We start from the raw sequence: 24,562 nt of genomic DNA on the forward strand, positions 1-24,562 counted from the left end.
AAACAAATTATACATCATGACCAACTCGGATTTGTCCTGGAGTCTCAAGGCTGCTTCAAGATATGTAAATCTGTAAGTATAATTCAGCACATAAACAAGTTAAAAACCAAAGACTATATGATTCTCTCAATTGATGCAGAAAAAGCTTTTGATAATATCCAGCATCACTTCATGATCAGAACACTTAAGAAAATCGGTATAGAAGGGACATTTCTTAAACTGATAGAGACCATCTACAGCAAACCCACAGCCAATATCATATTGAATGGAGTTAAATCATTTCCACTCAGACCAGAAACCAGACAAGGCTGCCCATTGTCTCCATTGCTCTTTAACATTGTAATGGAAGTTTTAGCCATTGCAATTAGGGAGGAAAAGACAGTCAGGGATATCCATAGAGGGCCAGAAGAGATCAAACTTTCACTCTTCACAGATGATATGATTATATATCTGGAAAACACCAGGGATTCTACTACAAAGCTCTTAGAAGTAATCAAGGAATACAGCAGCATCTCAGGTTACAAAATCAACATTCATAAATTGGTAGCCTTTATATATACCAACAATAACCAAGCTGAAAAAACAAAAGGACTCTATTCCATTTACAGTAGTGCCAAAGAAGATGAAATATTTGCGAGTTTATCTAACAAAGGACGTGAAAGATCTCTATAAAGAGAACTATGAAACTCTAAGAAAAGAAATAGCTGAAAATGTTAACAAATGGAAAAACATACCATGCTCATGGCTGGGAAGAATCAACATTGTTAAAATGTCCATACTACCCAAAGCAATATACAATTTTAATGCAATCTGTCTTAAAGCTCCACTGTCACATTTAAAGATCTTGAAAAAATAATGCTTCGTTTTATATGGAATCAGAAAAAAACTTGAATAGCCAAGACACTACTTGGAAATAAAAACAAAGCAGGAGGAATCACGCTACCAGACCTCAGACTATACTACAAATCGAAAGTGATCAAAACAGCATGGTATTGGCACAAAAACAAAGAAGTAGATGTCTGGAACAGAATAGAGAACCAAGAAATGAACCCAGCTACTTACCATTATTTGATCTTTGACAAGCCAATTAAAAACATTCAGTGAGGAAAAGATTCCCTATTTAACAAATGGTGCTAGGTGAACTGGCTGGCAATCTGTAGAAGACTGAAACTGGACCCACACCTTTCACCATTAACTAAGATAGACTCTCACTGGATTAAAGATTTAAACTTAAGACAGGAAACTATAAAAATACTAGAAGAGAGTGCAGGGAAAACCCTTGAAGAAATCAGTCTGGGCGAGTATTTTATGAGGAGGACCCTCCAGGCAATTAAAGCAGCTTCAAAAATACACTACTGGGACCTGATCAAACTAAAAAGCTTCTGCACAGCCAAAAACACAGCAAGTAAAGCAAGCAGACTGCCCTCAGAATGGGAGAAGATATTTGCAGGTTATGTTTCCGACAAAGGTTTAATAACCAAAATCCACAGAGAGCTCAAATGTATGAATAAGAAAAGAACAAGTGATCCCATAGCAGGGTGGGCAAGGGGCTTGAAGAGATACTTCTCTGAAGAAGACAGGCGCATGGCCTACAGAAATATGAAAAAATGCTCATCATCTTTAATCATCAGAGAAATGCAAATCAAAACTACTTTGAGATATCCTCTAACTCCAGCCCATATCACAAAATCCCAAGACCAGAGATGTTGGCATGGATGTGGAGAAAAGGGAACACTTCTACACTGATGATGGAAATGCAAATTAATACATTTCTTTTGGAAGGATGTTTGGAGAACACTTCGAGGTCTAAAAATAAATCTGCCATTCAATCCTACAATTCCTCTACTAGGTATATACCCAGAAGACCAAAAATCACATGATAACAAAGATATTTGTACCAGAATGTTTATTTTAGCCCAATTCATAATTGCTAAGTCATGGAAAAAGCCCAAGTGCCCATTGATCCACAAATGGATTAATAAATTGTGGTATGTGTACACCATGGAATATTATGCAGCCTTAAAGAAAGATGGAGACTTTACCTCTTTCATGTTTACATGGATGGAGCTGGAACATATTCTTCTTAGTAAAGTATCTCAAGAATGGAAGAAGAAGTATCCAATGTACTTGGCCCTACTATGAAAGTAATTTATGGCTTTCACATGAAAGCTATAACCCAGTTATAATCTAAGAATAGGGGGAAGGCAAAGAGGGAGGAGGGGGGGAGGATGAGGGGAGGGAGGGTGTTTAAGTTTATGTTTATGGGGTTACACCTGCGGTGCATCTTACAAGGGTACATGTGAAACTTAGTAAATGTAGAATATAAATGTCTTAACACAATAATTAAGAAAATGCCAGGAAGTCTATGTTAACCAGTGTGATGAAAATGTGTCATACAAATGGTCTATAAAACCAGTGTATGGTGCCCCATGATCGCATTAATGTACACAGGTATGATTTAATAATAAAAACAATAGTGTAGAAGTACTATTGTACTACACAGTACACATTGTTGTCATAGATAAAAATCAGAAGAAAATTTGAAGAAATGCAATCAATATTAGATATAACATTCATTGAGTTGCTCAGGCTCCTTAAGTTGAAAATTTTTTTCCTGGTAAATATTAAGTCTTTTCATATATGCACATTTAAGGTACATTTAAAATTAGTTTCCTGAGAACATAAATGCTCAAGTGGAATCAGCAGCAGTTGATGAGGAAAATCTTAATTTGCATTTTTCCTGCCTTAAATGCCTGAAATATCTTGGGTATAATGTTGCATGAATAAAGCTTTTAGTGTTTAATGTGATATGACTTAAACATTCTCTTTTTGCTAGGGTCTATAAAACATTTGCTATTAATGGCCATTACTTTTCCTTTTTATCTGCCAAATTTAGTATGGAAGAAAAAATATATTGAAGCTTTCATTGGTCTGCTCAAATCTTTTCTATTATCCAGCAATAAACTTCAATCTCCTCTTAAACCTGGAATAATCCATTTGGAAAGGGACACTGGGTTGTCCATCCTAATCATGATGTTTTATGTAGTGTAGGGCTTCCCACTTATCAACCTGCTTCTCACCATGTCTTTCAATCCTTGATTGGGTAATATGCCTACCATCATGAGAGATACTAAAATTCAGATATATCTCCCCCAATTTTGCACAGCTAGTAACAATAAAACCTTAACCCTACACCATAAGTGAACTCTAAAACATTCAACAAGGAAAATGCAAGTTTGCATTATTTTTAAGTTAATCAAATGATGGGGATAAACCTTCACTGCTGGACTGTCTGGGCCTTCCAGGGCTTCAGCTGGAGAATGTAAACTACTCCAGTCCCAGCATTCAGAACCAGTTGCTGTCCACTTCAGCTTAAATCTCAATGGGGATGATTCCAGACCGAGTGGGACTTCCAGGATTCCCAGCAAGGATTTCAGGAATCTCCCAGGTAGCTGAGACCCATTTCTTCATATGGATTCATAGAGACTGAGCTGGGAGAACATTGGAACATGGAAAACCCACTTCCTGAGACAGGGTTGCCTACTATTTTCCCAACTATCCTACCCCTCCCCTGAACATCTTCCTTTTCCCCATCAAAGCCAAGAACTTTATTCCCACCCTAGACTGAGAATGGGGACTGCATAGCAAATGGAACCTATTTCCAATGGTGTTATATCTGAATCATGGAGTTTTCTTGATTTGTATATCTTCTTAGTATTTGAAGAGCCAGACATGGAAGACAGATCTCCAAATTTTTAGAGCAAAGTTCTTTTCATTCTTTTCAGGCACATTTCAGAATTCCCAACCCTTCCATTAGTTTTCCAGGCTACAGAGGGCATCAGACATGCATCCCTATAACCAGCAGAATTCTTGTCTAACTCCCTCCTGTGAAAGGGAAATCAGGCCCAGCCATAATCCATACCCAAATCCAGGTTTCCCAAGTCTGGTGTTGGTATTGCACAGATGATGGAGGAAAAAGTGAGGTAGTAGGGCAGGGCGGGAGTATACCCTTCCTTTAACACAGTATGCTGGTTACTGGCTGACTTAGCACAGCTAATCAATTCTGCTCACATTCCACAAGTCACTTGCTTACCTGCTATCTCTGCTTAATACATCTTGTGAGTTTCATCCATTCTGTTTATTCTCTTGTCTTCTCAAATTCTACGGCAAACACACACTATAAACACAAAGATGTAGAGGGAAAGTAAGGTAAAAAGCAGAGGGGAATTTTGCTTTATAGTGGCAGGAAAAATGCAAACCATAACAGAGATTGAGTCACAGTAATAGTGGAGTAGTGAGCAGAAGGTGGTAGGTGCCTAATGCTGAGGGGAGACAGAGTACTAGTCACTGGAACTTCAGGGTCCTCCAAAATCTGTTGGGATTATTCTTTTTAGAACAAGAAATCTCAGGATAGACATGGAGAAGGAGGAGGCAGTTGAGGAAGTAGGAGCAGACAAAGCTCAGAGAACCATGGGAAAGACTTAAGGTACCCTGGGATAACTGCTGTCTTTAAACACAGTTTTTTATTACATGACAGCATAGAGGAAGGGCTCATATCTTCCCTTCGGATATTAAGAACCACAAGCAAACTGTCTAATTCAGTTGTCCAATTCAGTCTGTGTATTGGTTTCCTCAGGCTGCCATAACAACATACCACAAACTGGGTGGCTTAAAACAGCAGAAATCGATTGTCTCAAAGTTCTGGAGGCCAGAAGTACAAGATCAGGATGTTTATGGGGTTGGTTTGTCCTGAGGGGTCTGAATGGATATCTGTCCCATGCTTTCCTTCCAGCTTCTGGTGATAGCTGGTGGTCCCTGCTGTTTGTTTGTTGGCTTGTGGTTGCATCACTCTAATCTGTGCTCCAGCAGCACATGGTGTCCCCATATCTTTATTTTTGTGTCTCTTCCTCCTCCTTTAGTAAGGACCAGTCATCTTGGATGGGCCCATCCCATTCCAGTATGACCTCACCTTAACTGTAATGACCTTGCTTCCCAATAAGGTCACATTCTGGGGTGCTGGGGATTAAGGCTTCAACATAATCTTTTGGGGTTACATAAATCCATCCATAACAATCGACAGATGAGAAGCATAAATTTGGTTTTTTGTTTATTTTGAGTACTCATTCTCTATTTCTCTGAAAGTAAGATGTTTAACTTGAGGTTTTCCAAATTTAAAGACTTAGGGTAGATTTTATATATTTACTTTGCATATAAACATATAGATATTTATGTATATAAATGACACAAACTGTTGACAGTGATTATCTCACAATAGTTATATCTTGGAAGTTTTCCTTTCTACATTATAAATTACTACAATGTTTGAAATCATATAACAAACATGAACTACTTTATAGTCATAATATTTTCAAGGGCCTGATAAGAGGGAAGTGTGGCTTTTCTTCCCTAAGAGCCACACAATTCAGAGTGCCCTTAGGAGACACGGTGAGATTGACCTTGGGGGCTGAGGAAAGCAGGAGGCAGAAGCCCACAATGTTTTGGAAAATTGTATTCAAAAGTGCAATTGCTTTGATGTGATTTGTCTTTAGACATTATCTTCAGTGTATTATTAATTTTCTTTTTTTAAGGGATGGGAAGTATTTTTTGTAATTTTTTATTGGCTGTTGACAAATTATATCATATGTATTTATAACTTATAAAGTGATGCTATAATATGTGTACCATGTGGAATGCTTGAATCATGCTAATTAACATATATGCTAGGGGAAGATGGGATGATGGCGGACAGGACGGATGTGTAGCCCACCTCTCCCAAGTCATCAAGTGAGAGGAAGAGGGGTCTGGACCTTTTCCCCCCGTGGATTATTGGTGTGGACAGACAGCTGGAGATGTGCAGTGATTTGGCAGATTGCCACATATGAGGTGTAATTTAAAACCACAGACTCTGTTGTAGTGATTTTCCCAGCTTGGCTATGCTGGCTGGCAGGCCTTTCCCTCATGGAGGTCAGAAGCTTGCAATTCCTGGCAAAACCCAATTGATGTAAATTTATTCCTGAGCCGAGTTTGGTGACCAGAAAGGGGTGCCGCTCAGAGCCACAAGGGGCTAAGCAACCTGATAAAAAATTGAAGGGAAGGGATCCAGCCTGGAAAACAGATATTTTGAATTGTCTGAAATGGCAAACACCTTCCCCCAGAACAACAGGAGTGATTAAATAGACCGGAACATTCCTGGCAGGGAATATTGGTGTGGGCTGGTAGTTCAGGCTGTGTGGCAAACTGGCGGGTGGCTGGACTCAAAAGTCCAGATTCAAAAGTGAGACTCTGAGCCACAAAAACTGAGGAAAAGGTCTCTATGCGCCCGCAGCTGCTAGAGCTAGTGACAGCTAGAGCCAGCAGCAGCCAGCACCCTCTCCCACAGCCGATTGCAGTTGCCAGTTTGCAGGAGAACATGGGAGCAGAGTGGAAAGATTTGTGAAGCATGGACTCCTGCACTGAGTTGGGAGGTCAGATAGGAGTGCTGTCTGGAACAGAGCAGCTGAGGTTAGACAACAATTAGAACAAGGGGGACCGGAGGATGATGGCTGATTGGAACCAGCTCTCAATAGAAGCTCCAGTCCAGAGGGAGAGATAACGACCAGAAAGAACCCACCAAACCTGCAGGAGGGGAGCTGAGCTGAGAGATGAGATAGATAATTGCTTGTCTTCCTTGCTGCAGCAAACTTCAACGCCAAAGAAACTATTTTCAGAGGGGGAGACAAGATGGCTGACTGAAGCCAGCTTTCCACAGAGGCTCCCATCCAGAAGGAGAGTTAAATGACAGAAATATAGCAAGTAACCTGGTGGATTACAGCTGCACCAAGAGAGAAGACTGAAGAATGCACATCAACCCCACTGAGGTGAACTGTGACCTCAAGGATAGAAAAAAGAGGTATAAAATCCATCACCAAGCAGATGGGAGTCCCCTGCTCCATGAGAACGACTCGGAGTGCCCCACAAACAAATGAGCAGAGTTCAAAGGTCCCCAACTACACTCCATGGGAGAGACCCTCTAAAAACTGGAGAGACCCTCTAAAAACTGGACCTACCTCCCCTACTAGGGTGCCACAGAATTTATGCCAGGCATAAAACTGTATAAAACTGTATATATTCTCTACCTGCAATTCTGAGCTCCCAGCACTCCCCTCCACTCTCACTCTGAGGTCTGGAGGCCTGTCCCCCAGGAGTCCAGATTCTTGGGTGATTTCTCGAGGGGTGTGGACATGGCTTGGACTGCAGATGGTCAGTGCTGATTCTGTGGCATGGGAGTGAGGAGAGGACAGTAGGCTGAGAGGGAATCATGCCAGAGTGGCAGTGCCCTGAGGCACAGACCAGCAGCTTTTTTGGCAACAATAGGGGTCACCCCCGGATTTTCCGAAGCCACACCCCCTGTCTCCCTGTGCAACCAGAGGAGGCCATAATTCTTCTCACGTGGCAACCACCACGGAACAGATCTGGGACTAAAGCACAGGCCCATGAGTAAAGGGTTTGCCTGAGGCGGTACCTGCCTGTTTGGAGAGTGGGGACAAGAAAATGCATGCGCAGAGCCAGGAAATGCCCAGGGTGGGGCTGACCCAGAGGACTGCTCTACTGAGCCTAAGATGGATGCACCCAGCCCTCAGAGGATCATCAGCCTATAGACGAAGGAGGGCAGAAGGCTAGAATTGACAGTTAACCGTGCTGTGAATACAAACCTGGAAGAGTAAAGACAGGGCCTGAGGCACAGGTTCTGGGAACACAAAACAGCTTCTCATCTGCAGGGGAATTTAGCAGGAACAGAAACAAATTCCCACAAAGTTGTTCTGTTCCATCAGTAACATCAAAAAGTGACAGGACTGGAACAGAGTGAACACACCCAAACCTCCATTAAGTGCCCGAGTAGTCAGGCCTCAACTCCCCCTGCTGGATAGAGGCAGAGAACAGCAGCCTGCCTGAGCACATATAGATTTCCTTGTGATTCAGGCAGGTGCAAACACCTGGAGTATATGTTTATTGGAGGCAACTGGGTCACAGTCCTGTGGGGCTATCAGTGACTGGGTGTGACAGAGGTGCAAGGTGGGGAAGGAGGCATCAACCTTCTCAGACAAATATATTTGCTGGGTGGGTCCTCCAGACTTCACAGAGCACAGGAGCAAGTCATATTTGAGTTGTCACCAGACTCCGATGATCCAGTTGCCAGAGACCTTTTAAATTCTCTCACCCGAGTAAGGTGCTGACTCAGACAATTGATTTGGACCTTTGGAACTGAGCCAATCACCCAAGGACTATTCAACTGGTGCCATGGGTGTGTGGTTGTATGAAGGTTTGATTTTCCTTTCCCAATTGTGGTCTGTGGGGGGCGGGGTGACTTAATTGCTGGTGTCTCCACAGCTGAGATTTCAACCCAGAATAACTGTTTCACTAGGGTCGGACAGAGACCAGCTGAAAACTAGACAGAACCACTTAGCCCCACCACACCAAACAGGTCCCCAGTTTCTCAGGCAGTAGCACTGTAAGGGTACTCAACAAAGCACCAGGAGGAAAGTCAAATGGTATAAAATAATCATGGGGCAGAATCAGTGGAAAAACTCTGGTAATATGATTAACCAGAATAGATCAACGACCTCCTCCCCCTCCCCAAGGAAAGATATGGCAGACATAGCTGAAGATCCCATTCATAAACAGCAAGCCATGATGTCAGAAAATGAATTCAGAATTTGGATTGCAAACGAGATTAATAGAATGGACAAACATATGGAATTAGAAATTTGAGGAGCAATTCAAAAGTTGAAATTAGAAATTCAAGGAGAAATTCAAAAGTTGTCTCAAGAATTTAACGAATTTAAAGACAAAACCACCAAGGATTTTGATGCACTGAAGCAAGAATCTGCACCCTCAAAAATCTGAAAAATACAGTAGAATCCCTCAGTAACAGACTGGACCAAGCAGAAGAAAGGATTTCTGACATTGAAGACAAAGCTTTTGAACGCTCTCAAACTCTCAAACAGGAAGAGAAATGGAGAGTAAAAACAGATCATTCCCTCAGAGAGCTCTGGGATAATTTGAAGAAGGCTAATATCTGCCTCATTTGAATCCCTGAAAGTGATGAAGTGGCTCTGCAAGCCACAGACACCCTTCTCCATGAAATTATGAAAGAGGATTTTTCAGACATGCCAAGAGATTCTGAAATTAAGATAGCAGACAATTTCAGAACCCCAGCACTACTCAATCCAAATAAGACATCCCCTGGGCATATCATAATTAACTTCACTAAAGTTAATATGAAGGAGACTATTCTGCAAGCAGTCAGATGTAAGAAATCCATTGCCTACAAAGGGAAGATTAGAATGACTGCAGATCTCTCTGCTGAAACTTTTCAAGCCAGAAGAGGGGGTCATTGACTTTGAATCTCCTAAAGCAAAATAACTTTCAACCCAGATCCTGTATCCAGCTAAACTGAGTTTCATTTATGATGGAGAAATTAAATACTTTAATGACATTCATATGTTGAAGAAATTTGCCATAACCAAACCAGCTCTTCAGAATATTCTCAGACCTATCCTCCATAATGACCAGTCCAATCCTCTACCACAAAGGTAAACTCACTCAGAAACTTTTGATCAAACTCCAACTTCCACAGTGGCGAAAGGATTAAAAATGTCCACTGGACTTTAGAAAAAATTGATACCCCAAATTTTACCAGACTTATCTATATTCTCCATTCCACAGAGGCTCCCATGTCCCTAAAGAGGCACAGGTTAGCTCACTGGATACAAAAACTCAGGCCAGATATTTGCTGCGTACAAGAGTCACATCTTACCTTAAAAGATAAATATAGACTCAGGGTGAAAGGATGGTCATCCATATTTCAGGCAAACGGTAATAAGAAAAAAGCAGGTGTTGCAACTCTATTTGCAGACACAATAGGCTTTAAACCAACAAAAGTAAGGAAGGATAAGAATTGGCACTTCATATTTGTTAAGGGTAATACTCAATATGAAGAGATCTCAATTATTAATATCTATGCACCCAACCAGAATTCACCTCACTTTATAAGAGAAACTCTAACAGACATGAGAAACTTGATTTCCTCCAGCTCCATAATAGTTGGAGATTTCAACCCTCCTTTGGCAGTGTTGGATAGACACTCCAATAAGAAGCTGAGGAATGAAATTTCAGATTTAAACCTAACCATGCAACATTTGAATTTAGCAGACATCTACAGAACATTTCATCCCAACAAAACTGAATACACATACTTCTCGTCAGCTGACAGAACATACTCCAAAATCGATCACATCTTAGGTCACAAGTCTAACCTCAGTAAATTTAAAGGAATAGAAATTATTCCTTGCATCTTCGCAGACCACCATGGAATAAAAGTTGAACTCAGTAACAACAGGAATCTGCATACTCATACAAAAACATGGAAGTTGAATAACCTTATGCTGAATGATCGCTGGGTCAGAGATGAGATTAAAAAGGAAATTGCCAAATTTTTGAAACAAAATCACAATGAAGACATGAATTATTCGAACCTCTGTGATACCACAAAGGCAGTCCTAAGAGGGAAATTTATAGCCCTGCAAGCCTTCCTCAAGAGAACAGAAAGAGAGGACGTTAACAACTTAATGGGACATTTCAAGCAACTGGAAAAGGAAGAACATTCCAACCCCAAACCCAGTAGAAGAAAAGAAATAACCAAAATTAGAGCAGAATTAAATGAAATTGAAAACAAAAGAATTATACAACAGATAAATAAATGAAAACGTTAGTTTTTTGAAAAGGTCAATAAAATAGATAAACCTTTGGCTAACCTAACCAGGAAAAAAAAGAGTAAAATCTCTAACCTCATCAATCAGAAACAATAAAGACAAAATAACAACAGACTCCTCAGAAATTCAAAAAATCCTTAGTGAATATTACAAGAAACTTTATTCTCAGAAATATGAAAATCTGAAGGAAATTGACCAATACTTGGAAGCACGTCACCTTCCAAGACTTAGCAAGAATCAAGTGGAAATGTTGAACAGGCCAATATTAAGTTCTGAAATAGCATCAACCATACAAAATCTCCTGAAAAAGAAAAGCCCAGGACCAGATGGCTTCACGTCAGAATTCTACCAAACCTTTAAAGAGGAACTAGTACTTTTATTACACAACCTGTTGCAATATGTAGAAAAAGAAAGAAGACTACCCAACACATTCTATGAAGCAAACATCACCCTGTTCCCCAAGCCAGGAAAAGGCCCAACAAGAAAAGAAAACTATAGACTAATCTCACTAATGAATATAGATGCAAAAATATTCAGCAAGACCCTAGCAAACAGAATCCAGCAACACATCAAACAAATTATACACCATGACCAACTCAGTTTTATCCTAGGGGGTCAAGGCTGCTTCAATATACATAAATCTATAAGTATAATTCAGCACATAAACAAATTAAAAACCAAAGACCATATGATTCTCTCTTTTGATGCAGAAAAAACTTTTGATAATATCCAGCATCCCTTCATGATCAGAACACTTAAGAAAATCGGTATAGAAGGGACATTTCTTAAACTGATAGAGGCCATCTACAGCAAGCCCACAGACAATATTGTATTGAATGGAGTTAAATTGAAATCATTTCCACTCAGACCAGGAACCAGACATGGCTGCCCATTGTCTCCACTGCTCTTTAACATTGTAATGGAAGTTTTAGCCATTGCAATTTGGGAAGAAAAGGCAATCAAGGGTATCCTATAGGGTCATAAGAGATCAAACTTTCGTTCTTCGCAGATGATATGATTGTATATCTGGAAAACACCAGGGATTCTACTACAAAGCTCTTAGAAGTGATCAAGGAATACAGTAGTGTCTCAGGTTACAAAATCAACATTCATAAATCGGTAGCCTTTATATATACCAACAATAGTCAAGCTGAAAAAACAGTTAAGGACTCTATTCCATTCACAGTAGTGCCAAAGAAGATGAAATATTTGCGAGTTTATCTAACAAAGGACGTGAAAGATCTCTATAAAGAGAACTATGAAACTCTAAGAAAAGAAATAGCTGAAAAATGTTAACAAATGGAAAAATATACCATGCTCCTGGCTGGGAAGAATCAACATTGTTAAAATGTCCATGCTACCCAAAGCAATATACAATTTTAATTCAATCGTATTAAAGCTCCATTGTCATACTTTAAAGATCTTGAAAAAATAATGCTTCGTTTTATATGGAATCAGAAAAAAACCTCGATTAGCCAAGACATTACTCAAAATAAAAACAAAGCAGGAGGAATCACGCTACCAGACCTCAGACTATACTATAAATCAGTAGTGATCAAAACAGCATCGTACTGGCTCAAAAAACAGGGAAGTAGATGTCTGGAACAGAACAGAGAACCAAGGATGAATCCAGCTACTTACCGTTATTTGATCTTTGACAAGCCAATTAAAAACATTCAGTGGGGAAAAGATACCCTATTTAACAAATGGTGCTGGGCGAACTGGCTGGCAACCTGTAGAAGACTGAAATTGGACCCATAACTTTCACCATTAACTAAGATAGACTTTCACTGAATTAAAGATTTAAACTTAAGACATGAAAATATAAAAATACTAGAAGGGAGTGCAAGGAAAACCCTTGAAGAAATCAGTCTGGGTGAGTATTTTATGAGGAGGATCCCCCGGGCAATTGAAGCAGCTTCAAAAATACACTACTGAGACTTGATTAAACTAAAAAGCTTCTGCATAGCCAAGAACACAGTAAGTAAAGCAAGCAGACAGCCTTCTGAATGGGAGAAAATATTTGCAGGTTATGTCTCCGACTAAGGTTTAATAACCAGAATCCACAGGGAACTCAAACATATAAGCAAGAAAAGAACAAGTGATTCCATTGCAGGCTGGACAACGACTTGAAGAATAACTTCTCTGAAGAAGACAGGTGCACGGCCTACAGACATATGAAAAAATGCTCATCATCCTTAATCATCAGAGAAATGCAAATCAAAACTACCTTGAGATACCATCTAACTCCAGTATGATTGGCCCATATCACAAAATCCCAAGACCAGAGATGTTGGCATGGATGTGGAGAAAAGGGAACACTTCTGCACTGCTGGTGGGAATGCAAATTAATACATTCCTTTTGGAAAGATGTTTGGAGAACACTTAGGAATCTAAAAATAGATCTACCATTCAATCCTACAATTCCTCTACTAGGTATATACCCAGAAGACCAAAAATCACATTATAACAAAGATATTTGTACCAGAATGTTTATTGCAGTCCAATTTATAATTGCTAAGTCATGGAAGAAGCCCAAGTGCCCATTGATCCACAAATGGATTAATAAATTGTGGTATATATACACCATGGAATATTATGCAGCCTTAAAGAAAGATGGAGACTTTACCTCTTTCATGTTTACATGGATGGATCTGGAACATACTCTTCTTAGTAAAGTATCTCAAGAATGGAAGAAAAAGTATCCAGTGTACTCAGCCCTACTATGAAACTAATTTATGGCTTTCATATGGAAGCTATAACTTAGTTATAACCTAAGAATATGGGGAAGGGGGCGAGGAGGGGGAGTGAGGGGGGAGGATGGGCAGAGGGAGGGTGATTGGTGGGATTACACCTGTGGTGCATCTTACAAGGGTACATGTGAAACTTAGTAAATGTAGAATATAAATGTCTTAATACAATAACTAAGAAAATGCCAGGAAGGCTATGTTAACCAGTGTGATGAAAATGTGTCAAACTGTGTATAAAACCAGTGTATGGTGCCCCATGATCACATTAATGTACACAGCTATGATTTAATAATAAAATAAAAGACAAAAATATATATGCCACTTTATATACTAATAATTTTTCTTCTCGTCTAACCAAAACATTGTACCCTTTCATAAATGTCTCCCCATTCCCCCTAACCCCTGACCTCTGGTAGATACTTTCTACATCTATGAGTTTGATTGTTCTCACATGAGTGAGAACATGCAGTATCTGTCTTTCTGTGCCTGGCTTATTTCACTTAACATAATGTCTTCCAGATTCATCCACATTGTAACAAATGACAGGATCTCCCTTTTTATAAGGCTGTATAGTATTCCATTGTGTATATGTGCCACATTTCTCTTATCTATTTATCAGTTGGTCACACAGGTTGCTTTAAACAAGGGAATGCAGGCATCTCTTTCACATACTGATTACCTTTCCAAAGAAAGCATGGATTTTTATTTTTATTTTTATTTTTTTGAGACAAAGTCCCATTATGTCACCCTTGGTAGAGTGCTATGGCATCACAGCTCACAGCAACCTCAAACTCTCGGGCTTAAGCAATTCTCTTGCTTCAGCCTCCCAAGTAACTGGGACTATAGGTACTCACCACAACACCCAGTTATTTTTTTGTTGCAGTTGTCATTGTCACTTAGCTGGCCCAGGCTGGTCTTGAACCCACTAGCCTCGGGAAATATGGCCAGTGCTGTAACCATTGTGCTATGGGCGCCAAGCCAAAGCACAGATTTCTAATGATGAGAAATGCAGAAGCTTCTTGCAGCCACTCATTGAGGTTTCCTGTCAGCCAAGTCAAAAAGGGAATATTGGCCAAAGCAAGATTCCCAGATAAAATACAAATATCCAGTTAAATTTGAATTTCAGATAAATAACAAATTTTCTCAGTATGTTCTCAGCCATGTTGTGGGACAAACTTATACTAAAATTATTTGTTGATGGCCTGAAATTCAAATTTAACTGGGAATCTTGTATTTGTATTTGCTTAATCAGGCAGCTCTCTCCCAAACACACCAGTTTAGATAAGTTTTTTCTAGAAATTAAAACATAGGAGGGATATGCCCCAGAAGTCACTTATAAAAAGCACTCATAAAATGCTGTAGCTCACCACATTTTTCTTTCATGATTTTGTACCAGCCATAGAAATGTGACTTAAATGGATCCTATTTTTGTCAACATTTTAAGTAAGGAGTTCTTAACAAACTGTGCTGGAGCTTCAGGGAGTCTGTGAGCCCCTTGGAATCATAGGCCATACTGAGTACATGTGCATCTTTGTAGGGAAAGGAACCATAATTAGATGCCAAAAAATGTCTAAGACATGCGCAAAGGTCAGAGAGCATCAATTTGTTGACTAAGGGCATAACTATAAACGTAGGTGTCTTAGTCCTTCTTGCATTGCTATAAAGGATTACTGGAGTCTGGGTACTTCATAAAGGAAAGAGGTTTAATGGGCTCACAGTTCTGCATGTTGTGTAAGGTGCACAGCACCAGCATCTCTTCTGGTGAGGGACTCAGGAAGCTCATGGCAGAAGATGAAGGCAGCCAGTGTGTGCAGATCACATGAGCAGACAGGAAACACACAAGACGGAAAGGTGGCAGGCTCTTTTTAACAACCAGCTCTAGTGGGAACTCACTCATTATTTTGGGCAGCACGCTTTTTATGAGGGATCCTCCCCCATGACCCAGGCACCTCCCACTAGGCCCCCCCCTCCTACCTTGGAGATCAGATTTCAGCATGAGCTGTTGATGGGCCAAATATCCAAGCTATATCACAAGGAAAGGAATTTTTGCTGGGGGCTTGCCTATTATTTTTCAGTTTATTTACTGTTTAGGCAATTGATTTTCTTATGACCTAAACTGAAAAAGGAGAAAATCTCAAAAAATATAAGAGAATACAAAACAAAATTTACTTATGTGATGAAGCACCTGTCTCAAACGTATGAGGTGCCACATGTTTGGGTGTTCATGGGAGCTGAACAGAAGCTAGCTCCTGGGTGACACTGTTCATTGCACATTCTCCAATAAAGGCTGAAGTTAAGAGGTATCTGCCTTAAATGCTAGAAACTCTTAAATGGAGAAAAAGAGAGATGGAGAGAATGTCTATGCTTTGGCAGTGGGTATTCTCACTAGCTATAGGGGAAAAGATGACCATTTTGATAATTACTACTTAAATTTTTTTCTTTAGAACTCCTTCTCCAATTTACCAACAGCGCTTAGTGATGAAATCGACTGGCCTCAACTCTCCGGTGTTACTGGATTTCTGGACCCCACCAGCAGGTATGCGTGTTTGCATCCTCTCAAGCATTTTCATATATCTCTGTAAGAAAAGAACAGGAGATGGGACTTGCTCAGAAATATTTTTTTTCTTTGTTTTATTGTTGGGGATTCATTGAGGGTACAATAAGCCAGGTTACACTGATTGCAATTGTTAGGTAAACTCCCACTTGCAATCATGTCTTGCCCCCATAAAGTGTGACACACACCAAGGCCCCACCCCCCTCCCTCCTTCCCTCTTTCTGTTTCCCCCCCATAACCATAATTGTCATTAATTGTCCTCATATCAAAATTGAGTACATAGGATTCATGCTTCTCCATTCTTGTGATGCTTTACTAAGAATAATGTCTTCCACGTCCATCCAGGTTAATACGAAGGATGTAAAGTATCCATTCTTTTTAATGGCTGAATAGTATTCCATGGTATACATATACCACAGCTTGTTAATCCATTCCTGGGTTGGTGGGCAATTAGGCTGTTTCCACATTTTGGCGATTGTAAATTGAGCTGCAATAAACAGTATAGTACAAGTGTCCTTATGATAAAAGGATTTCTTTCCTTCTGGCTAGATACCCAGTAATGGGATTGCAGGATCAAATGGGAGGTCTAGCTTGAGTGCTTTGAGGTTTCTCCATACTTCCTTCCAGAAAGGTTGTACTAGTTTGCAGTCCCACCAGCAGTGTAAAAATGTTCCCTTCTCTCCACATCCACGCCAGCATCTGCAGTTTTGAGATTTTGTGATGTGGGCCATTCTCACTGGTGTTAGATGATATCTCAGGGTTGTTTTGATTTGCATTTCTCTAATATAAAGAGATGATGAACATTTTTTCATGTGTTTGTTAGCCATTCGTCTGTCGTCTTTAGAGAAAGTTCTATTCATGTCTCTTGCCCATTGATATATGGGATTGTTGGCTTTTTTCATGTGGATTAATTTGAGTTCTCTATAGATCCTAGTTATCAAGCTTTTGTATGATTGAAAATATGCAAATATCCTTTCCCATTGTGTAGGTTGTCTCTTTGCTTTGGTTATTGTCTCCTTAGCTGTACAGAAGCTTTTCAGTTTAGTGAAGTCCCATTTGTTTATTTTTGTTGTTGTTGCAATTGCCATGGCAGTCTTCTTCATGAAGTCTTTCCCCAGGCCAATATCTTCCAGTGTTTTTCCTATGCTTTCTTAGAGGATTTTTATTGTTTCATGCCTTAAGTTTAAGTCCTTTATCCATCTTGAATCAATTTTTGTGAGTGGGAAAAGGTGTGGGTCCAGTTTCAGTCTTTTACATATAGACATCCAGTTCTCCCAACACCATTTATTGAATAGGGAGTCTTTCCCCCAAGGTATGTTCTTGTTTGGTTTATCAAAGATTAGGTGGATGTAAAATGTTAGTTTCATTTCTTGGTTTTCAATTCGATTCCAAGTGTCTATGTCTCTCTTTTTGTGCCACTACCATGCTGTCCTGACCACTATGGCTTTGTAGTACAGACTAAAATCTGGTATGCAGATGCCCCCAGCTTTATTTTTGTTACAGAGAACTGCCTTAGCTATACGGGTTTTTTTCCAGTTCCATACAAAACGCAGAATCATTTTTTCCAAATCTTGAAAGTACAATGTTGGTATTTTGATAGGAATGGCATTGAATTGGTAGATTGCTTTGGGAAGTATAGACATTTTAACAATGTTGATTCTTCCCGTCCATTAGCATGGTATGTTCTTCCATTTGTTAATATCCTCTGCTATTTCCTTTCTGAGGATTTCATAGTTCTCTTTATAGAGGTCCTTCACCTCCTTCATTTGGTATATTCCTAGGTATTTCATTTTCTTTGAGACTATGGTGAAGGGAGTTGTGTCCTTAATTAGCTTCTCATCTTGACTGTTATTGGTGTACACAAAGGCTACTGACTTGTGGACCTGATTTTATATCCTGAAACATTACTGTATTTTTTGATGACTTCTAGGAGTCTTGTGGTGGAGTCTTTGGGGTTCTCTACGTATAAGATCATGTCATCAGCAAAGAGGGAGAGTTTGACCTCCTCTGCTACCATTTGGATTCCCTTTATTTCCTTGTCTTGCCTAATTGTATTGGCTAGAACTTCCAGCAGTACGTTGAATAGTAAAGGTGACAGAGGACATCCTTGTCTGGTTCCAGTTCTAAGAGGAAAAGCTTTCAGTTTTACTCCATTCAGTAAAATATTGGCTGTGGGTTTGTCATAGATAGCTTCAATCAGTTTTAGAAATGTGCCACCTATGGCTATACTCTTCAGTGTTCTAATTAGAAAAGGATGCTGGATTTTATCAAATGCTTTTTCTGCATCTATTGAGAGGATCATGTGATCTTTATTTTTGCCTCTGTTAATATGGTAGATAACATTTATAGACTTGCGTATGTTAAACCAGCCTTGCATCCCTGGGATGAAGCCTACTTGATCATGATGAATGACTTTTGTGATGATAAGCTGTAATCTATTGGTTAGGATTTTGTTGAGAATTTTTGCGTCTATGTTCATGAGTGAGATTGGTCTGAAATTCTCCTTTTTGTTTGGGTCTTTTCCTCGTATTGGTATCAGGGTGATGTTTGCTTCACAGAATGTGCTAGGGAAGATTCCTTCTTCCTCAATTTTTTGGAATAATTTCTGCAGTAAAGGAATAAGCTCTTCCTTGAAGGTTTGATAGAATTCTGGAGTGAAGCCATCTGGACCAGGGCATTTTTTGTCTGGAAGATTTTTTATTGTTTCTTTGTTCTCAGTGCTTGAAATTGGTCTGTTCAGGAGCTCTCTTTCTTCCTGGCTGAGTCTAGGGAGAGGGTGTGATTCCAAATATTGATCCATTTCTTTCACATTGTCAAATTTCTGGGCATAGAGTTTCTGGTAGTATTCAGAGACGATCTCTTGTATCTCTGTGGGATCAGTTGTTATTTCCCCTTTATCATTTCTGATTGAGGTTACTAGAGATTTTACTTTTCTATTCCTCGTTAGTCTGGCCAATGGTTTATCTATTTTATTTATTTTTTCAAAAAACCAAATCCTTGTTTCATTAATTTTCTGAATGATTCTTTTGTTTTCAATTTCATTGATCTCTGATTTGATTTTGGATATTTCTTTTCTTCTACTGAGTTTAGGCTTAGATTGTTCTTCTTTTTCCAATTCCATAAGATCTCTTGTGAGATTGTTGATGTGCTCTCTTTCTGTTTTTCGAATGTAGGCATCTAAAGCGATGAATTTTCCTCTCAAAACTGCTTTTGCAGTATCCCACAGGTTTTGGTAGCTTGTGTCTTCATTGTTGTTATGCTCAAGGAAGTTAATGATTTCCTGTTTTATTTCTTCCTTCACCCATCTGTTATTCAACAGAAGATTGTATAATTTCCATGCCTTTGGGTGGAGTCAAAAATTTTTGTTAGAGTTGAGTTCCACCTTTAGTGCCTTATGGTCTGAGAAGATACAAGGTAAAATTTCAATTCTTTTGATTCTGTTGATATCTGTTTTGTGTCCCAGGATATGATCAATTTTGGAGAATGTTCCATGGGGTGATGAGAAGAATGTATATTCTTTATCTTTGGGATGGAGTGTTCTATATGCGTCTATCAAGCACAGTTGTTCTAGGGTCTCATTTAAGTCTCTTATATCCTTGTTTAATTTCTGTTTAGAGGATCTGTCCAGCTCTGTAAGAGGAGTGTTAAGGTCACCTGTTATGATGGTATTATCAGATATCATATTGCTCAGACTGAGTAAGGTCTGTTTCAAGAATCTGGGAGCATTTAAATTGGGTGCATAGATATTTAGAATTGAAATGTCTTCTTGTTGTATTTTTCCCTTGACCAATATAAAGTGACCATTTTTGTCTTTTTTGACTTTAGTTGCTTTAAATCCACATGTATCTGAAAATAAGATTGCAACTCCTCTTTTCCTCTGAATGCCATTTGCCTGAAAAATTGTCTTCCAACCCTTGACTCAGAGCTTTAATTTGTGTTTTGAAGCCACATGTGTTTCTTGCAGACAGCAAATTCATGGCTTGTGCTTTTTAATCCAGTCAACCAATCTGTCTCTTCAGTGGGGAATTCAAGCCATTAACATTTATTGAGATAATTGATAAGTGTCGTAGTATTCTATTCATCTTATTTTGTGAGAGTCCATTGCTTAGTTTTATCTTTTGCATCAGTGTGGAGGTTAGGTTCTGTTCTTTAATTTCTGAGTTCTTACTTTGCTGCTGATCCATTGTGGTGGTCAGTGTGCAGAACAGGTTGAAGTATTTCCTGTAGAGCTGGTCTTGTTGTGGCGAATTTCCTCAATGTTTGTATATCCGTAAATGATTTGATTTCTCCATCAATTTTGAAGCTTAGCTTAGCAGTGTACAGAATTCTGGGCTGAAAATTGTTCTGTTTAAGTAGCTTAAAGGTAGATGACCATTGTCTTCTTGCTTGGAAATTTTCATTAGAGAAGTCTGCGGTCAATCTGATGGATTTGCCCCTGTAGGTCAACTGGCGCTTACTCCTGGCAGCTTGCAGAATCTTTTCTTTTGTCTTGACATTGGACAGGTTCATCACAATGTGTCTTGGAGAAGCTCGGTTAGAGTTGAGGTGACCTGGGGTCCCGATAGCCTTCTGAAAGCAGTGTGTCAGAATCTTTGGTGATATTTGGGAAGTTTTCTTTTATAATATTCTCGTATGGCTTCCATTCCTCTGGGGCATTCTTCTTCCCCTTCTGGAATTCCTATAACTCATATGTTGGAATGCTTCATAAAGTCCCATAATTCTGACAGTGAATGTTCTGCTTTCTCTCTTTTCATTTCTGCCTCTTATACTATCTGAGTTATCTCAAAAACTTTGTCTTCTACCTCTGAAATTCTTTCTTCTGCATGGTCTAACCTGTTGCTGATACTTTCCATTGCATCTTTAAGTTCCCTGATTGACTGTTTCATTTCCTTCAGCTCTGCTATATCCTTTTTATATTCTTCATATCATTCATCTCTTATTTGATTCTGTTTTTGGATTTCCTTTTGGTTATTTTCCACTTTATTAGCAGTTTCCTTCATTGTTTCCATCATTTCTTTCATTGTTTTCAACATGTGTATTCTAAATTCCCTTTCTGTCATTCCTAACATTTCTTTGTAGGTGGAATCCTCTGCAGTAGCTACCTCATGGTCCCTTGGCGGGGTTGTTCTGGACTGGTTCTTCATGTTGCCTGGAGTTTTCTGCTGATTCTTCCTCATGAGTGATTTCTTTTATCTGTTTCCTTGCCCTAATTTTCCTTTCACTTCCTCTTGCTCTTTAAGTTCTCGTGCCTGTGGACTAAGGGTTATAGGACCAGAAGGGTGAAAAGGTTTAAGAGCAAAAAAGGGATGAAACTAAGGAGGACCGAGTGATAAGAAAAAAAAAAAGAAAAATAGAGAAAGGAGAGGGGGTGGGTAAAAGGAATATTGACAAAAATAAGAGAGGCACAGAAAGAGGGAGACAGAGCAATATAAGTGTACAGAGGGTACTTTGATGCAACCTTTAAAAAAAAAAACCACCTTCTGGGGGTGCCCAGTTGGGTGGTTCCCTTGAGGTCAGCAGCTCTTTGCTAACCTGATCAGACACAGTACCCCACCTCCACCAAGTAGAGAGGAAAGACAAAAATGGCATAAATCAAACCAAAACAAGCAAACAGAAAACTTTATGGGATAAAATTGGCTGGAAAAACCAAATAAGAGTGGTAGAAACACTAACAAAAATGAAGTTCTAATTATTGAAATAGGCAGCAACGGGAAATTATAATTTAACTAGAAAAATTGAGAAAGAAAAATGATCTATATGGAAAAGGTTGAACGTAAAAAACAAAACAACAATCCACAACATCAAAATAAACAAAAAAAAAAAACAACCAACCCCCCCCCCCAAAAAAAAACAAACACAACCAAAAACAAAGCAGTATGTATATGTTATTGAATATTGTCTGGGCAACACGTGGTCTTCTGGGGTATGAGATGTTAATCACAGTTCTGGTACGACTGGAGGGTGCTAGTTTCTCAAACCCCAGCAGGTAGACACCCTAAATCTCTCTTCAGCCCACTGAAAAGGCACTTTGAACTTGTTCACTTACTGAGCAGAAGCTTTCTCAGGTAAGTGCTTGTCGCTGGAATCACTGCTGAAGTGGCTATCCACTTACCCTGTGTGTCAAAACTGGTCTCCCTCTGCCCCCGAGGGTTAGGGCTGCAAGGCGGCTCAGACCCCGCCCTTAGGCTACTTGGTCGCTGGGTACCAGCTCCCACCCAATTCCAGCTCTGCGACCCTGTGGGCGGAGCTTGCCAGGGCAGATCGCTCACAATGTCTGCCTGTGACCCAGAGCCAAACACTATTAGCTCCGTCTGGCTCAGCGGCTCAGACTGGGGCCCTAGACAAAGGCCAAAGTTCTCCGCACTCCCGCTCAGGCTCTCCCCAAGGCAGTTCAGCTGAGTGCCAAGTCCAAAGACACCAAAACAGTTCACAGGTAAGGCCTTTCTGGTTTGCAGTCTCGCTGCTACTGAACTTACAGTTACGTGCGGGTTTAGACGGATTGAACACACGCAAACACTTGCCGGTTTTCCACTCTTTTAGTCCTCCTCTTGGGGTCCAGAAGTCTCTCGCTGACTCCCTGTATCCTCTCAGGGGTGATGATAGGCAGATCCCACCAGCCAGAGATGCCTGGAGTCCTATATCCCCAGACTCACGGTGCCCAGATGCAAGGAAGCTGTTACTCGGCTGCCATCTTGCTCCGCCTCCTTGCTCAGAAATATTAAGAATTGCTTCTAGAACGTGAATTGTGTATGACAAAATCCACCAATGACATTGAATCCATCCACCACACAGTAGGATGTAATGCAAACTGTATTTTAGCAGTGCTGGCAAGACAAGGAATATTCCAGCTATTGGGGGGAAAGGGACTTATAGTTGACTGCCAATGGAAAGTATTCAAACATGTTGCTAAGTTTTTCTGATTCAAGTGAAATGAAGTTTACTCTTAGAAATTAATATTTATAAATGGAATGGCTAAAATTAATTGGCAAGTCTCAAGGTCCTGGTATCATTCTGGATTTAACACTCTGGATTTGTAGGTAGAGACCACCTGTGATGATTCTAAGTGACACACAAATGCAATTTGCTCCGTGTGACTGGATGTTGCGGGAGGGCCTGCACTCTGCTTCCCAGGGTGTACTCCTGGCAGGGACCCCCATGATGCTGTGAGACTTTGAAAGTGTCCTTAACATGGTAAAAAGCCACAGATACCTCATAGTTTTCTCCCCAAGTCCAGATGAATAGCTTCCTTGTATAAACAAAGAGGAAAGGGAGAGCTCTGGGTGTAGGTCTATAGGCAGGACAGAGCCAACAAGGAGCCCCTCTCTGACTCAGGCAGCAGCTCCAGGAAGCCAGAAAGGGCCATGACACAAGCCATGAGAACTGGGAAGAGGGTGAATATTCATGGAGCCTAATTTAACCAAATCCATAAGCAGCAGGAGCATCCAAGGCATTGATAGCCATTACAGTTTGAAACACAATTCTTTTTTTTAACAAAGAACATTGTATGCCATGAATCATTTGTCTGATAAGCTCTAGTCATTCACTTTAAAAATGTTTTTTAAACACTTACCCCTACCTAACCAGGCACAGATGTTATAGGTATTTAAAGGTAAATCGGGCTTGTCTCGTCTCTGCAGCCAATTACCATCAAGTAAGGCAGATGAGACAAATGAACAGTGACAACACAAGGGAGGTGTGTCCAGGACAAGTCTCACTTAGAACCACGGGGTTCAGTGGAAAAGAAGTCATCAACAGCCACCTCCTTTGGGACTGTAAGGCAAGGAGTCCAAACTCCAAAGGATTTAGGACATGGGTGTGATGAAAGGCATAAGTAAGAAACTAGGAAAGATATGTGACCCCCAGGGAAGCGTAGTCATATGTGGAAATCATCTGTGCACATAGGCAACGCAAAAGAAATGAGTTTTCAAGTTTCAGTAAATATTTTCAACCTTAATCATACTTTTTTAAAAGGCTAGACCTTGTCATTAGTATAAAAAGACTAACTAATCAATTAATAGGGATAGTAAGAAATAATCTTCATGAGAAGAAGGAACTATATACCATTCATTGTACATTGTATAAAGATCATCACATTTAATCACTTTGTGAGGTAAGTCGTATTACTTTTTGCATTTTGTAGTTGAGGAATTTAAGTTAATAGACACATTAAGAAACTTGACCAAGGTCACACAGCTAAGAAGTGGTAGGATGTGTCATCATTGAACCTTGTGTCATGTTGTAACACAGAGAATAATTTGGGTGATGGCCCTCCTAGTCCACAACCCCCAACCCTCACTGTTTTTATTTTACGTGTAGAATTATCTTGTGAAGGGATGCAGAAATGACTAAGAACCCAAGAAGTTCTCCCATTGTGCAGATGAGGCATGCATGGTTTTAGACGTCCATGATGCCTTCCTAGGGTCCCATCCTCCCAGCTGTCTGGAGCCCCCTAAGCCTCCATGCCGTCTTCCTTCTGCTGCACCTACAGCCACCTTTGTTACCTAGAA

At 40.0% G+C, this 24,562-nt stretch overlaps 1 protein-coding gene across 2 annotated transcripts in view; it reads left to right on the top strand.

The window, feature by feature from the left end:
• AOAH (acyloxyacyl hydrolase) overlaps nt 1–24,562 on the top strand; it is a 320,779-nt gene that overhangs the window by 181,619 nt on the left and 114,598 nt on the right. For both annotated transcript variants that reach the window (XM_053553720.1, XM_053553721.1), the window contains exon 12: nt 15,946–16,037. In XM_053553720.1, the coding sequence (XP_053409695.1) occupies nt 15,946–16,037 (92 nt within the window). The remainder of the gene's footprint in view (nt 1–15,945; nt 16,038–24,562) is intronic.

This window comes from Nycticebus coucang, chromosome 11 (genome assembly GCF_027406575.1).
Source record: "Nycticebus coucang isolate mNycCou1 chromosome 11, mNycCou1.pri, whole genome shotgun sequence".
In the NCBI taxonomy this organism is placed as follows: Eukaryota; Metazoa; Chordata; class Mammalia; order Primates; family Lorisidae; genus Nycticebus; species Nycticebus coucang.